Source organism: Mastomys coucha, unplaced genomic scaffold (genome assembly GCF_008632895.1).
Source record: "Mastomys coucha isolate ucsf_1 unplaced genomic scaffold, UCSF_Mcou_1 pScaffold16, whole genome shotgun sequence".
NCBI classification, from domain to species: domain Eukaryota; kingdom Metazoa; phylum Chordata; class Mammalia; order Rodentia; family Muridae; genus Mastomys; species Mastomys coucha.
Window position 1 is genome coordinate 15,518,419 of NW_022196898.1, and position 16,520 is coordinate 15,534,938.

General features: G+C 38.1%; 1 protein-coding gene across 15 annotated transcripts in view; it reads left to right on the plus strand.

The window, feature by feature from the left end:
- Nucleotides 1-16,520, plus strand: part of Lekr1 (leucine, glutamate and lysine rich 1) — a 180,902-nt gene that overhangs the window by 58,050 nt on the left and 106,332 nt on the right. For all 15 annotated transcript variants that reach the window (XM_031374028.1, XM_031374020.1, XM_031374027.1 and 12 more), the window contains 2 exons: nt 13,634-13,753; nt 15,704-15,879. In XM_031374028.1, coding sequence (XP_031229888.1) covers nt 13,634-13,753; nt 15,704-15,879 — 296 coding nt within the window. The remainder of the gene's footprint in view (nt 1-13,633; nt 13,754-15,703; nt 15,880-16,520) is intronic.

Genomic DNA, 16,520 nt, shown 5'->3' on the forward strand with positions numbered 1-16,520 from the left:
CCCGTCAGGGTCTTCACGAAGATCTGCATGTTGGCGTCTGCTGCTCGGCCGCCTCGTTGAAGAGAAAGAGGCAATTGTGCATTTTTTAAGATCTATTTTTTTAAATTGTGTGTATGGGTGTTTTGCCTTACATACATCATGTGTATTCAGTGCCAGAGAAGCCAAAGGAGAGCATCAACTCCCTTTAAATTATAGCCAATTGTGAGTGACTATGTGTGTGCTGGGAACTGAACACTGGTCCTCTAGAAGGTCAGCTACTGAGCCATCTCTTCATTCCCCAGTTATGCCCATTAATGTGTTTACTAGCATTTTTATATGCACATATCTTAGAGAATCTAGATTTTATGCAAAATGTCTTAAAGTTTAAATCTTGGTGCTTATTTAAAAAAATCTACCCTGTAAGTCAAGTAAAACACCTACAAGGACGTTTGTGACTCTTTGTAAGACTTCATATAGCATGACCCAGATAAGTTTCATAGCAGCCTGGGTCCTGGCTATCCCAGTGAGGGTACTGATGTTGCTAATTGGCTGCTCACCAGCAACTTTTCTGAAAATTCCTCAGTATCCACCTCATTTGTGATTATGATGCTATTGTTTGATGATCTAGAAACAGTCATTGCCTTTCATAATGGCATTGGCCAGTAGGCATGAGACATTGCTGCAGGGTCTGAGTTAGACAATGTTCAGTTAAATCCCGATGGCAGGAAACCTGGTGAGTAAGATGGCCTCTGGGCTGACTTCAGGAGCTCTCCATTCAAATAGTACATGATTTCATAACCTATAGCTGAATGTTTTCCTTAGAGTTTGGCAAGTGATAATTTGAACTTTGAATAAATATTTTCTCTTCCTTATTCTTGCTTTTGAAGGTGAAATAAAGAACATGTAAATATTTTGTTGAATTATTCTTTGGGTATAGTTGCGTGGCATTTTAAAATGTCATTACAGTACCACGCCAACCCTGAATCATCTTTGATTTAGAAGGAAATATACTAACGCAGATTTTTCCTTTATGTTTTAAGAAGAAAATAAAAGTATTTCTAGCAACTTTTCTTTTCCTCTGCTATGCCTAAATAATGCCACTTCTCCTTTTCCTCTCCTCCATCTTCCTTGACTGCTTGAATGGGCCATATGTTACAAGCAGACCCTTGTAACCAGGAAGGTGTTTAGATCTTCCCAGCAGTACAAAGCCACATATGCATATGTCCCTTTCTGCCTTCACCAGCGTCCTCACACTCTAAGGTGGCTGTCTTCTTCCTTATTTTCTCTTCTACCTAACCCTAACCTGCTTGTTCTCGAAGCCTTCATTTCTTGGTGTGGCATTGTACTCACAATGGCATGGCATACATATTTTTTGTTTAAAACCTTTACCTTTTTCTACCTACCACATTATAATTTTATCAGAAGGTAAAAATACAGACTGGAAGCTGCCACATAGTCTCTTTTCCATTTATTACCAGTTATTACTGCTTCAAATAAAAAGTCAGGGAAAAGAAATCACACATTTTAACAGTTCTTTGAATACTGTACAGTTAACTGCCTGCATGTTTCTATAAACTCATTTATCCTTATCTTGAGACCATTCAAAGAAAAGCATACTTGTAGACCAGTGCTTAAATGTGTTATTTGGGTTCATTAGCAACTGGCTTATCATATTCTATATCCACACATTCATTTGTTTTCCATAATTTGTGCTATAGTTTGACTGTACCCACCAACATAGTCATTGAAACTAAATCCTCCTCCAAGGTATTAGCAGGTGAGACCCTTTAGAAAGTAGTCCTGAGCACTCTACCCCTATAAGGAAATGAGCCCTATGGAGGATTATTTGGAGAGTGTGTCTGCTACAAATGCAAAGTGTAACCTCATTTTCCAGGTGATGTCCTGTGCCACTTCAGGGACTTTGTAGTGTTCCCACTAGCAGGAAGGCCCTGACCAGATCAGATTTCTTTACTTTGGAACGCTCAGCCCCTCAGTACCATGAGCTGAGTAAACCTTTTTTCTTTATAAATCACACAGTCAGTGGGATTCTCAGAAAATGGGCTAAGCTATGAAATTGTTGTCAAGAGCAAATGAGTAGAGGCTGGAAGAATTTAGAAGAGCACAGAACTGAATGACCTAAATGCCATGAACAGACAGAGCATTTAGGTCGACTCTGTTAAGGGGTAAGATGACAGACAACTAGGGAAAATTTGTAAGGTTTTAGATGTTTCTAAGTTGTGATCATCAGAATGCTGATAAATGTGGAAATGAGAGATTCCTAGTTGGAAATTAGAGAAAAAGCTACCCTGAATAATAGCAATTGTGCATATCCTAGGATGGAAGGCTGAATTTGAGAGTAATGAAGAACTGCTGGAAGAAATGTCTAAACCCCAAGCATTTGAGCTGCTATGCTTACTTCAACCATACAGTCATGTAAGAGAAGAAAAGAATCATTTAAAGACAACTTTAAACTTATATGTTAAGAAGGAAATGGTGTGAAAATTGGGAACTGTGAGGCCATGTCAAGGATGGAAGCTCATTCAGCAGGGAACCCCAGTGTGGTCAAGGGACTGTCTAGTAAGTGATAGGTGCCCTTCTAGGAGCCAGGTATTTACTGTCATTACAGTGGAATTGAGGTCTTAAAGAGAGTCCAGGGATTCTTTGTGATCCCTCTATGCTCACTGCATCTGGGCCAAGGTGGAAACACTGGTTTGAGGGAACAGGCCATAGTGCCCTCTATACATAGGCTTGTCATTCAGAGCTGTCAGAGAGCTCTGCTCTTGCACCTCGGTACAGTATTGGCTACCTTCTCTGTGGCTTTGACTCACCAAAATATGGCTGGTACTGCCACTGCTCTCCAGGGAGCATGCTGCTAACCTTGATAGCCTTCTAGCTTCCCACTGTGACAAATATTGAATACACCTGATAAGAAGAAAAGTGTTTTGACTCAGTTTTTGTTGGCCCCTCTGCTTTGGGCCTGTAGTGAAGCAGCTCACTATGTGAAGAGAGGGTGGGAGAGCAAGGCTGAGTATCTCATGGCCAGAAAGTGGAAAAAAGAACCAGGAAGTAACTAGGGTCTTATGTTATTAAGTATATACCTCCAGTGATCTAAGACTGCCTATAAGGCCTCATCTATTAAAGTGTTCCAATAGTTCCATACTAAGAAGCTCTATTCTTTAACACATAGACCAGATCCAAACTATAGCAGCAATATTTACATCCACATGATGCTAATTCCATAGAGAAACAGACTATAGGTTATAGGGGCACATCAACATTTTTAAATGTTTCCCAACTGCCTGGGAGGCTAGGCCAATATTGAGTAAGAATCTTTCTAAAGATTCACTACTACGGTGTCAAGAGTTGACCATAAAGTGTTCTCCTTTGGCTTCTGTTTTAGAACTCTGGGTGCCTAGCTGATGGTACTGTTTGGGGGAAGTTCTGGTTCCTTTTGGACTATGGCCCACCTGGTTGCTAGAAGGTGATGGATGCCTGCTCTAGCCCAGATCTTTGCTTCCTGACCTGCCTAGATGTGAGAGCCTCTTCCATATACTTCTGCTGTCTCATACCCCACATGCTGTGCTTACCTTCTGTTGTCTCTGTTGGGGATTTGGTCATACCAATGGGAAAAGTAGGCAGCACAAAGGGCAGTGCTGTGCAGTGGGATCCCAGAAGCCATAGCCCTGGGCACAGTGTGGCAGCAGCCTAGAAAAGATAGCTGCAGACAGCCTGTGTTACACAACCCAGAGTCTGATCCCAGAAACGCTGTGAGGGCAGGGTGCCCAAGACCTTGAAACTCCATCTAGGGCATCATGTGATGAGATACGAAGTGAAAGATTATTCTGGAATTCTCTGATTCATGCTGTAGCCTGCTGAGATTCAGACCTGTTTTGAGCCAGTGATCCCTTTGCTTTCTAATCTTTCTCCCTTTGGAATGGGATGTTTATCCCGTCCCTGCTCCACTGTCAATATATAGATGCTTCCATTGATTCCCTAGGTTCAGAGCTGGAATGAGCCTATCGTGAATCACTGAGTGGACAGTTAATGTTCGAGTTCATGTTGAAATGAGTTAAGACTGATGCTTGGGATGGAAATAAATGCCATGTACTTGAGGAGGCCCTAAGTGTTGCTGACATGGGTAGAATGCTGAGATTTGGATATGGATTGCCTGTGCCAAAACTCAGTTGAAAGGTGGTTAGATGGTTTTGCAGGTGAGTCTTTGAGATGTAATTAATACTGAATTGGTCCCTGAGGCTGGGCTTCTACTTCAGTGGGACTTGGATTTTATCAGAAGCAGAGAAGAGTGCTGAGCAAGGACATTCTGCCTCACTGTGCCATTCCTTCTAGCACCATGAGACCGGAAGAATCTCCATGAGCAAGAAAGGCCTCACCAGATTCTATAGTACTTGGCCTTGAATTTCTCAGCCTTCAGAAACCTTTGTTTGTGTGTACACATATATGTAGTGCATATGCATGCTCATGTAGGTGCATGCTCATATGTATGCACATGGCTGTATGGCATAATGTGTATGCATGCCCATGGAAGCTATAGGTGGATATTGGGTGTTTTTGTCTTCCGTAACTTACTTTTCCCTCTATAAACCTGGAGCTTACCAGCTGAGGTAGTCTGACTGGCCACTGAGCTCCTGTGTCTGCCCTTCCCTCCCAACTCCCCAGTACTGGCCTACAGATATGCCATGTTCAACTGTTTTATGGATACTGAGTGTCCACACTTAGGTCTTCTTGCTTGTGGGCACTTTACTGACTTCTCTCCCCAGCCCCAGAAATGATTATTCTTTATAAATTACTCAGGCTTGATTTGCAGTTACAGCAGCAGCAGCAACAACAACTAAATGGAACCAAGTTTCAAACATAATCTTATCAATATTTGCCTAATCAGCATCTATCCTTTAATAAAAATCAACTTTCTTATTTTTATTGTGAATATTATGGGATGTTTTGAAATAGATGAAAGATTTTCCTTCACATTATTTTCTAAGTGGATTGTTTTCTAGAGTCAGACTGGCCTCCAGCTTGCTGTGGTCCTCCTGTCTCAGCCTCCACAGTACTGAGATTGCAGGTTTACATTTCTAATTCACCTTAAACAGGCAGAGGGCTTAGCAGCTAAAATAAGTGATTTTCTGTAATAATTTTGTGGTTTTTAATATTATAAGCATAGTAAATAGGTCTAGTTAAGGGCCATATGTATGTATGTATATGTATCTGCATTACAGATGATATCCTAAACAGGATTATAAAATTGTATGAAAATTGGGTTTCTAGAAACTGTTGTACATTTCATAGTCATCAACAACAAAAGGGCAAGGCAGCTGAGCGAGACTCTTACACAGAACAGTGCTCATGTGGTTCTAGTAGCCCTTGGTTTTCCTTTAGGGTTACCAGTAGTGATCACGGCCTTATAGGGGAAGCCTTCAGTTACAACCCATCCCTGTAAACTACTAGGTGATAGATAACTTATGAACATTTCTGTAGGGAAAGGCCTGAATTATTTGTATATGTATATACAGTCTAAAGATATGTATGCAGTTTATTTTAGCTTAAAACGCCTTACACCATAATATAAGCATCTTCTGTGTTATTATAGAATCACTGTAAATATTGTTTTTAATGACAAATGCTACATTGACTAAACCAGTCATTTTCCTTTCTCAAAAGTTTATTATTCCCAGATTTTTGCTACTGTGAATTACTGTTAATATTGTCTTTCTTCAAAACCAACCAGACACAAGGCTTCCTATATTTAAATCTATTTCTGTAGGCTAGAATTATAGGAGTAGAATTACCAAGTCAGAATTTGAACAAATATTTTAGGCTTTCTGATGATAAACTTAGAATGTACTACAGAAGTCTCTGTATAAAAACCTTTGCTTCCACGAGAAGGTGAGGAAACACTACTCTGTTGTATTTTGCCAATATTAGCCATGCTCATTGTTAAAAAAAAAAGATCATATTAAGTTACTATGTCAGTTTCCATTTCTCTGCCATTTAGTGATTATCCTCCCCCAATTTTTTACTTAGAGTATTTTTTCTCTTAATTGCCTACTTGTCATTTGCTTATTTAAGTATCTGCTTTCCATCCTTTTCAAAATTAAATTAAATTTTTAATTTATTTTTATGTATATGAGAATTTTGTCTGCATGTATGTATGTGCACTACGTGTCCTCAGAGGTCAGAAGAAGGAGTTGGATTCCCTGAAACTGAAGTTACAGATGGCTGTGAGCCACGATGTGCAGCTGGGAACCTAACCCAGGTCCTCTGCAAGAGCAAGAAGTGTTCCTAACCAGTAATCTATCTTGCTAGCCCCTGTTTTTCATTTAAGGGCTAAGAGAAACATCTAGTTTTCATATGTATAGCAGGACTTTCTCTGACCCACAAGCAGTAATGTCACAGAGTCTTCTATATAGTTTAAAGCTTAGGCCTTTTGCTAGGTCAGTCTCCCAGCTACTCTAAACTTAACCTGACCATTCTAGCCTACAACTCACCATGTGGCTAGCTCTTTATCTTTCTGTCTGCCCCCCAATCCATCTTGTTCCCTCCCTATCTGCTCTCTAATCTCCTCTCATCTCTTTTTTTCTCCCAGTGTTCCTCTCTATTGGAAGTTCTGGCCCACCTATTTCCTGCCCAGTTACTGGTTGTCAGCTCTGTATTACAACCAATCTGTAGCAAGACACATCTTTTAGATTGCCTCTAGGCCTAGAGGGCAGTCTGATCTTCAAGCATCTGAGCAGACGTGGAAGGACAAGTATTTACAAATATAAGGCTGGGGATGGGTCATAAAAATGACAATACCAAGGCAGCATTTAGCTCTCTGCTGGCACTGCAACCAACAATTGAAAATACAGAGACATGCCTTCATACAAAGTAAAAAAGGTTACCCCAACACATACCAACCTTTTATAGGTTAATTGTAAGATTTATATGTGATAGATCATCAACTAAGCAGTTATTTAGGACCCTTGCTTTTAAGTAGCTAAATGCTTAGCTTGAACTACTGTAGACAAGTATTTAAATGGATCACAGATTTCCAGGAAAGGATGATTTATGGGATAGGCCTGTGAAGCTGGCCTCAGAATAATCTAAAAGATGTAACTATCCTTAGGATTTTCACACTGTTCTTCATTTCTGATTCTCTTTACATGCTGACTTTCTTTTGTTAAACTGAAAATCTCCTTTCTCACAGTTTCTAATTTTACTTTTAATGTCTCTGCTGCTCCATGAGAAGGACTGTCTGCTCTTTACTCTCAAGAAAAGATCCCTGCCTCCCCAGAACAAAATAAAACAAACAAACAAACAAAACCCCAAAACTTTGATTGCCCTAGTTTGGGGTGAGTAATCTGTCTAGCCAACTCTACTGAGTAGGAGACGATGGGCATCTCCTAAGATTGGCTGGAGCTGCAAGTGTGGAAGGCGAGAGCTCTTGGCTGTAGGATCCACTCTTTTCCGAAAGGAGGTAATGATAGTTGGTAGAGAAAACACTAGGTGCTAGCTAGGTGCAGTGGCGCACACCTTTAAATCCTAGCACTTGGGAAGCAGAGGCAGGTGGATTTCTGAGTTCTAGGTCAGCCTGGTCTATGGAGCTAGGTACCTAGTGCATGAAAAAGGATGTCTGTCTGCCATGGTTGCTTTATGCCTGTAATCCTGGCACCTGGGAAGCTAAACCAAGGTGGATCTCTACATGTTCAAGACCAGCCTTGGCTGTGTAGTAAATTCCAGGCTAGCATGAGCTTAAAGTATCACTGTCTCAAAACATTTTCAAACCTCAGGGTTTCCCAAAGAGTGTATGTACATGCTTTTCCACCCTTTAGAATTAGTAGAACATTGCTTTATCAGAAATGTGAGAGAACAAATAGAGATGTAACAAACATCCTGCCATTGAAAAACAAATTATGTGATATTGAATATAGTCATTCCTTGATATCTTGGGGTACTGGTTCCAGGGATATACTTTGAGATAATGCTCAAGTTCCTTATGAAAAAGCACATCTTACTGGCAATGTTACCCAAGTACATCTTTCTCTAAGCTTTAGACTATATTATAATTTATAATGTAAGTGCCACTATAAGTTATAATTTTTTAGGGAATAATAATAATAAGGAAATTTATATATAAATGTTCAGTATATATATGGATGCAATCTGGCAAATATACATACATATATAAATACAGACAGACAGACAGAAAGACATTATATGTGGAGAATCTAACCCAGGACCTGAGCATGCCAGGAAAGTACACCATTATTCAGATATATCTACAGTCTATCAAAATATAGTGTGATATGAGAGTAGCTGAATCTACAGAATAGAGTGCAGAAAAGGGGGCCTGAATGTCTCCTAAAATAATGGAGATATTTGAAGAATTGTTTTATATGAACAATGTGATTTTATTAAGAATACTTTAATGTAATAGGGATTTCACCTTCCCCTCAAACTGTTTTCCATTTACAGTAAACTGTTTTGCCTTCAATTTTTGTGAATGAATTTATCTCTCTATCTTATAATACCAAAATGCTTATTTTTAAATTACAGTTAATATTCTAAAATTTGTTTCTATATTGATAAGCCTAAAGAAAATTAAATTAAATTTAAATTAATTAAAGAAAAATCAGTTATTTTAATAGCCTAACCACATATTAAAGAGATAGCCAAAAAAATAAGTAAACAATTACAGCAAAATAATGCCTAGAGAGTTTCCATGAAGGAGGTATACTTAAAAAGCAATGTGGATCCAGTGCAGTGCAGGATGCCTTCCCCAGCCTTGTCTGCACTGCTGGACATGGTATTAATATGTGGGGTAATAATGATTGTGCTTTAAGTAACTTTAGCAAAAGATAGGTTTTGGGAAGTAAGGATGATATACTCTTTAGATGATATGAGTAAGTTCCACATTAATTTTTTTTAAATGGAAACAGGTAACATTCAAAAGGGAATCAAGTGCTTTCATTAATAATTTTGTTTAAAATGTCACTTCTGTTCTCTGTAGTTTTGTGCTAGAGACACTTCTGACCCAGTGCATTCATCCAGGTTTTGAAGGTTCAGTTGCTCCTGCTAATATATATGTAAAGTGGTTTGGCTTCTGCCCCTAGAGTTTCTCAGAGTGCAACGTAAGTGACTCCGTAGTGACTTCTCTGTACTCCCTTCTTTCTAGCCCTGCATTCTTGAAAGGTCATTTAATGCTCTGCATGTACTCAGGTAGGAGTTAATTCTAGAACAGTTCAGGTGCCGCTTTTTATAACTGGCAACTTACATCCCCTTCAGAAACTTGTTCCTCCTCTTCCAGGAGCTGAAGATCGGCTTTCCCCTTGATAGTCCGGAGCTTGAGACCCTGGCAGTGTATGACTCTGAAAACTCACTACTTCATTTTTTTCAGGTTCCAAGCTCCCGTCTGTCATCTTTGGTTGCTACAAAATCAGTTGGAGGGGAAGACTTAAATATAAATTAATCTTTAGACTCAAAAGCTTGACAGAAATAAAGTGTTGATTGCAGGTAGTAAAACCCCCTCAGTTTTCTTACATTTCTTGCATGTTTCATTACGGAGTGGAGAAAAGTTAAGGGGAGTTTAAAAGTACTTTCCTTGGGATTATTTTCATTGTGGATGATATTAATAGGTAATCCAAAAAATAATAATTGAGAGGCTAATCCCATCCCTTATGTGTTTTTATAACCCAGGGATGCTCATACAGTTTAGTTTAGTCACGATGATAAGGGGAAAACTTGGAAGTAGACAGTGGTAATAAATGTGCCTGTTCTCATGGTTGCATAGGCAAGAGGCTTATAGCATAAGTCACCTGTCTCCCAGTGCAAGGTTCTCTCTGTTAGAACATGCTGTTAGTCTCCATTTTCAGGAACACTCTGACTAGACCACATCATGTCCTCACAACCACATAGTGTTCAAATTCTGTGCAGAATTATGACTGCTGGAGAAAACTCTGTACTTACACAGTTCATCCTGTACCGTGTCCTGTGAGTTATTTTACAAAGTGATGTATACAGTAAAAGTGAACACCGTGCTTTTCTAGTCATGTAATGTTTAAGCATATTAATTCTATTTGAAGTGACTAAGTATCAAGCACAGCCAAAGCACCAGTCTGCTCAGGGAGTATAGCTAGAGGACTCCACATATTTACATTAACATCCATCTAGGAAATATCCTGAAAGATAGGACTTTACAAAAGATTTTATCAATAAAATACGTTACACAGTTATCAAACCGTCTAATATTTTATTTTTGAGCAGTGCATAACTACATCTTCATTGTAAATAATCTTAATATTGTAGAAAAATCCCTAAAGTTTTCTTGTCTATTTGTCTCAGTTCTGGTTCTGTGCCTCAGATAACCCTGTTTTAACATTGGCAAAGGTTCTTTCCAAAGTTTACAAAGGTTTTTTTCTAAAGTTTTAATTAGTATGCTGTTTTGTAGTTATGCTAAAATACTATGGCCAAAAGCAACTTACCAGAAGAAAGAGTTGATTTTGCCTTACAGTTCCACAGAGACAGAGTCCATACTGGACGGAAAGACAACCACCCAGCAGGCTTGGCAGGAGCAGGCAGCTGAGAGAGCACATCTCAGCCACACACAGGAAACAGCAAACATGCCCTGGGGCAAGGCTATGAACTCCTAAAGTCTTTGCCCGGTGACATACTTCCTGTAGCAAGCCTTAAAGTTCCTATAACCTCCCCAATGCTACCACCCTTTGGGGAGCAAGTGAGCCTTAGGAGGGACATTTCTCATTTAAACCACAACAAATACATAAGTATGTCTATTAGATGTCATACAAACTCACGGTTTCATGACATACATACTGATGTGTAAGCTACATCTTGACTTTTCTTCTCCTCGATAAGCCTTAGCATTCTTTTCATTCCATGACATAGAAATCTGTTTTATCTACAACATTAGGATTGACTTCATCCATCACATGGATTTACTTTATTATTCTTGCTTTGTTTAGGACCCCACTTTATTTTATTATTCTTCTAATAATAGATATGTATGGTAATATGTTGGTCATGAAGGCTTTTTCTAAATATAATACTATATTACTTAAAATATTTAAAAAGACACCTATTTTATACTAAGGTTTATATTAAATATATGTTTCACATATAAAAATTACTTATTACAGATGCACAAGTCATATATTTATAACATTTGAAATATTCATAAACTACATAATGTCTCAAAAATAGTTCATGAGTTCACAGATATCCTGATTCTCCCAATTTTGTACTTTGTATAGCTATGGTACAATTATAAATTACAAATTAATATTGGTACAATACTATTGACTGACCTCCAGATTTTATTTGACTTTTTCATTTTTCTACTCGGGCCCATTTTCCCTAGCTTGAAGTTTAGAATGTCTGCTGCTCTTTGAGTTCACAGTTTCAGCAGCCTCTGACAGTTTCTCAGTCCTTGCCCTCATGACTTCGAGACTTGTGAAGAATTCTGGTGATTTCAAAGACTGTCTTGCAGTTAGTGTTTGTCTGACATTAAATAATTTGTATTGAGATCATCTTTGTAGGAGGAGGGAAAGCCACATAAGTGATGGCTTTTGTCAGGGTGTCTCGAGGTGTACATGTACTGGTGAGGGTATTCTTGTTTCCCTGTGTCTTTCCTCTAAACCCATCACCTTTTATAAATAGTGTCTTAGGCAGATAACTTGAAACTGTACATGTTCTATTTTCCATGAAACCTTCACAACTGTCAATAGAATTAGTCTGAAATAGTTTCTTATTGTGATTTTATTGTAGATATTTCTTTCCTTTATTCTTTCTATATTTATTAATTACAAACCTGTGAGGAAGGGGTTTCTTCTGTCTTTTTTTTTTTTTTTTAGATTTATTTATTATTATACATAAGTACACCGTAGCTGTCTTTAGCCGCACCAGAAGTGGGCGTTAGATCTCATTACGGGTGATTGTGAGACACCATATGGTTGCTGGGATTTGAACTCAGGACCTTCAAAGGAGCAGTCAGGATTCTTACCCACCAAGCCATCTCACCAGCCCTCTTCTGTCTTCTATTTATCTGTTCAAAGGACATGTTCAGTTTTGTTTTCTGGGTTATAATCTCAGACATTCATCCTCTCTTATTTGTCTCTCAATATAGAGAAAACTAGAGAGTATATCCTACTAGAGGTGGTAAACTGGAAGAAAGGGGAGACTTGAGCATCAGTGGATACATATCCACACTGCATGAGAATGACATGAGGGCAGTTTCTGCAAAGGGAACTCCCAGATGAGTGCCAGGTCATCACAGCACACAGGAAACAGAGGGAACTGGACCATAGAGCTCCAGAAAGCCTGCCTCTTGGCAAAAAGTCAGAAAAATTCATGAGAGGGACACAGAAAACAGAGAAGAAAAAGCAGGCCATTATAATTTCATCAGCAAATATTAAATGCAACCTGACATAATGTGTTCAGCATCTGAGGATGACAGGAATACTTAATGTAACTTAATAACAAGTGCTATTTTAGCAATATTGGAAAGGTGAGGAAAAGGGTTGGGGGCAGCTGTGGGTGTCTTGCAATGTCTAGGAAGATGTTTTTATTTGCTGCTCCACCACAGTGTCCATTCTCTTTTCCACTTTTGTAGCAGAAATGTTAGTAAATTTTCCCAGGTCAAAGACTTACATCATCTAGCTTTGCTTGAAGCTAAATGTAACCATGTGCTTTAAATTCATGAGAAGTATTCAGGGGTTCATTGTGAAGATCGATTTAAAAGCATCATTCTCTTGCTGCTGCTGTTCTGAAATGGAGATGTACTGGCTGATGCGTCTGTCACCATAAGAATAAAGTAAACTTTACTCCTGCATGGTAGACCAAAGAGTAGGAAGAGCCATGGGGTTCTGAAACATTACATACTGTTATACCAGCACATTTTGTTTGTTTCGGGAAAGGCCTTTCTCTGTACCTGGGACAGGCCTAAAACTCACTGTACAGAGCAACTCTGCCTCAAACTTGCTGTGACCCTCTTGCCCCAGCTTCCTGAATTGTGGGAGTATAGGTATTTGCCACCATACCCTGCATGTTTCATGAGGAACTCTGTGTGTGTGTGCGTGTGTGTGTGTGTGTGTGTGTGTGTGTGAGAGAGAGAGAGAAAGAGAGAGAGAGAGACAAACAGACAGACAGAGAGATATGATCTTCAAGTCTTATTTATATGTAGCAAACCATTTCTTAACTGATTTGTATCTAAATTAAAGTATTAAGAAATAATATATATGCTATTTAGTAGCATAGAAATAAATACTAGTGGGAACAGGAAAGAAATGAAAGCAGTTGCCTTTGGTAGTGGGAATTGGTATAAAAGCAAATGTTACTATTTTTTCTTATACTAATTTCTGTAATATTTAACATTTTAAATTATATACATCATTAATAAAATGAGATGAACTTTTTTCTATTTTGATTAATATTTTATATTTATTTCCTACCTACAATTTCTTCTCTTTTCATCTGGAATAATAATTGGTGTGGTTTTCTGCATATTTTTGTATACAGTAATTTATTAGTATAATATTTATAGTTTTCTTCATCTACTTATTTTTATTAAATTATATTCAATTTTAAAATTAAAATGATATTAGGAAATATTGAAACATGCAGTGGTATTATTTGTTTATATTTTTAGAGTCCAAGATGCAAGCATGCAGTTAAAAAAGCAACAAAGTGAATTTCAGAGAGTACAGAAAGAATTAGGTCATGTACAATTTGAATTAAAAGTTAAACAAAAACAATCCCAAGTCTTCAGGTAAGATTATCTTTAAGAACTGAAAATTATAAAGATTAAAAACATACAGAAAATGCTTACTTTATAAATTCAAACATTTACTAATATGACTTCTCATCTTGAAAAAATAGAAATAGCTTCACTTTCTTATTGTCATATCAACTGAATTGTTTTACTAATAAAATGTAATTGAACAAACAGCTCATTCTGCTAACACCCTGGTGTTGTTCTTTCCCTGTAGTGACATTTAAAATGAAAGCATAGTAGCTAATGCATTTTTGTATGTGCAGAGTCTGGTGATTAGCATTTCTGTGTTTTTATGTGCACATGTTTATGCCTTCCTCTCCTGTTCTCTGCATTAGTTCCGAGACAGGTCTTCTGACTAACCCTGGAGCTTACATTTGACTAGACTTGCTGACCCCAGGCTCCATCCAGGAATGTTCAGGTCTCTGCCTCCCCTAAGCTGGGTTTCTGGCCATGCCCCATCAGGCATGGATCTGAGGCAAGGGCTCATTGTTGTGTGAGAGCTCTGTACCTGCTTAGCAGCCCCTCCACTTTCCTCTTGATTAATAGTTCTTGCTCATTTGATCTGATGGAATGGAAAATCTTTCTATGGGATAATACAGAGCCTTAAATTTGGACTCTCCAGCATAAATAATGTCAACTTCCTCCTATAGAGTCTCTGGAAGGTTTATCATGCATAAAGATAAAATTCAGTGTACAAAAACCAATGCCCCTCCCAAAAAAATCGTAGGAAATCCAGGCCCTTCTGTATACTGAGAAGCTCTATAAAAATGATCCTTTATTTTGTGTCTGTTAACTTTTAGTACTTAAAAAAAGAAAAATACTTTAAATTAATATGACAAATTACACAGATTCAGAATAACTTAAAAAAGATGCTGAGTAAGTAATTGGATGTTGGGTTTTTGGTTTTTGGTTTTTAGTTTTTTGTTTTTTGTTTTTAAGATTTATTTATTTATTTTATGTATGTGAGTACACTGTAGCTGTACAGATGGTTGTGAGCCATCATGTGGTTGCTGGGAATTTGAATTCAGGACTTCTGCTTGCTCTGGCAGCCCTGCTTGCTCTGACCCAAAGATTCATTTATTTATTTAAGTACACTTTTTCTGTCTTCAGACACACCAGAAGAGGGTGTCAGATCTCATTATGGGTGGTAGTGAGCCACGGTGTGGTTGCTGGGTTTGAACTCAGGACCTTTGGAAGAGCAGTCAGTGCTCTTACCCACTGAGCTGTCTCGGCAGCCCAGGTTTTTGTTTTTAATCTACTCTAAAAGCACAAACAGTTTTTAAAATCTTCTGATTCTTTAATGTATCTGTTAATAATCTGCTGGCCATGTACTGATAGTAAAGAATAAAGAATTGTTGAATGGGTGCATGAAGAAAGTCTGCTCATACCTTTGTGTGTGTGTGTGGTTTCCCTTGAGGGGTTATACTCCCGAGACTGGTATTATAATGATTGTGAGCCAGCGTGTGGATGCTGGGGAGTGAACCTGGGTCTTCTGAAGAGCAGCCAGTTCTACTAACCACTTATTCATTTCTCCAGTTCCCCCGATGAACATATTTTACTATTAAAATTCTCTTTGGCCCATTTAAAGAAAGTCAGTAGTGAGCCAGCAGACTAATAGCCCCAAGCAGCTCTGATTTCCAGGTGCTTGGGTCCTGAAGTATCCTTGGCCTGTGTCAGACTACTGCATATAAAGATGTCTGGCCTATTTGTATCTAAAATAATGAACTAGAAGACATTTGTCACTACTGTATACTCGAGTGTACGCTCACTGTTTTCAGATTATATCTGTTGTCTCTGCAAAGGTGTTAAAGGCTTCCTTTAACTTTCAAAGTTACTTCCATAAAGCAGTGGATTATATGATCATGATAAACCACTTTTGAAGAAATATGTGTTGTTGTGCTTTCTTGTTTAAAAAATTCTAATTTTTTGTTTTACTAATTGCAGTCAAAGATTGTCAGAGTACAAATACTTCTGGAATAAGACTCTCTTATTACTTACTTTTACTAAAAGGGAACTAACAAGTATTAAATATGAAATATATGATAATTTTCAAAACTGGACTTCATTGAAAGGAGAAGTTTTTCTGCAAATTAAATCTATAAGTGATACAGCTTTGGCAGGTTTGTTACATATACTTACAGCCTAATTGCTTTGTCTGTAACTGGTACACCATAATTGTGCAGTCATAGTATTTCCTTGTCTTTTGGGACTTAGGCTCCACTTCTTAAGCTGATTGCTAGTTGGTACTGGAAATAAACATTAAGTTCCTTTTCTTTCCTGTAATTCAGCAGCTATATACTGACCTAACATAAGCTACAATACATCCATTTTAAGCTATAGTCAAAAGTCTAATTACTCTTGTTAAGCATATGGATTTGTTTAAAAATTTTCTCTTCATCTCAATGGCTGGGCAGTAATATGAGATCAGCCTCAAATAATAATTATAAATACTAAACGAAAATACTCCACATTGCTGAGACCAAGCACATGCAGGTGGAATTGTCGAGCATTAAAGATATTTAAACGGTGAAGAATGCCAGTCTGAAAAGGCATCCTGGATTATTACATCCATGGGACTGCTGACAGGGAGAACCAAAAAACAGTGAACTGAGACTGACAGGGGTTAGGAGCAAGGATGAATAAACACATGATATGCTGAGGACTTTAAAGATATGAAAATTATTCTCTAAGATGTGTAGTGGCACATACACATCATTATGTATTTGCTAAAACTTACAGGACATATAATATCAAGAGTGAC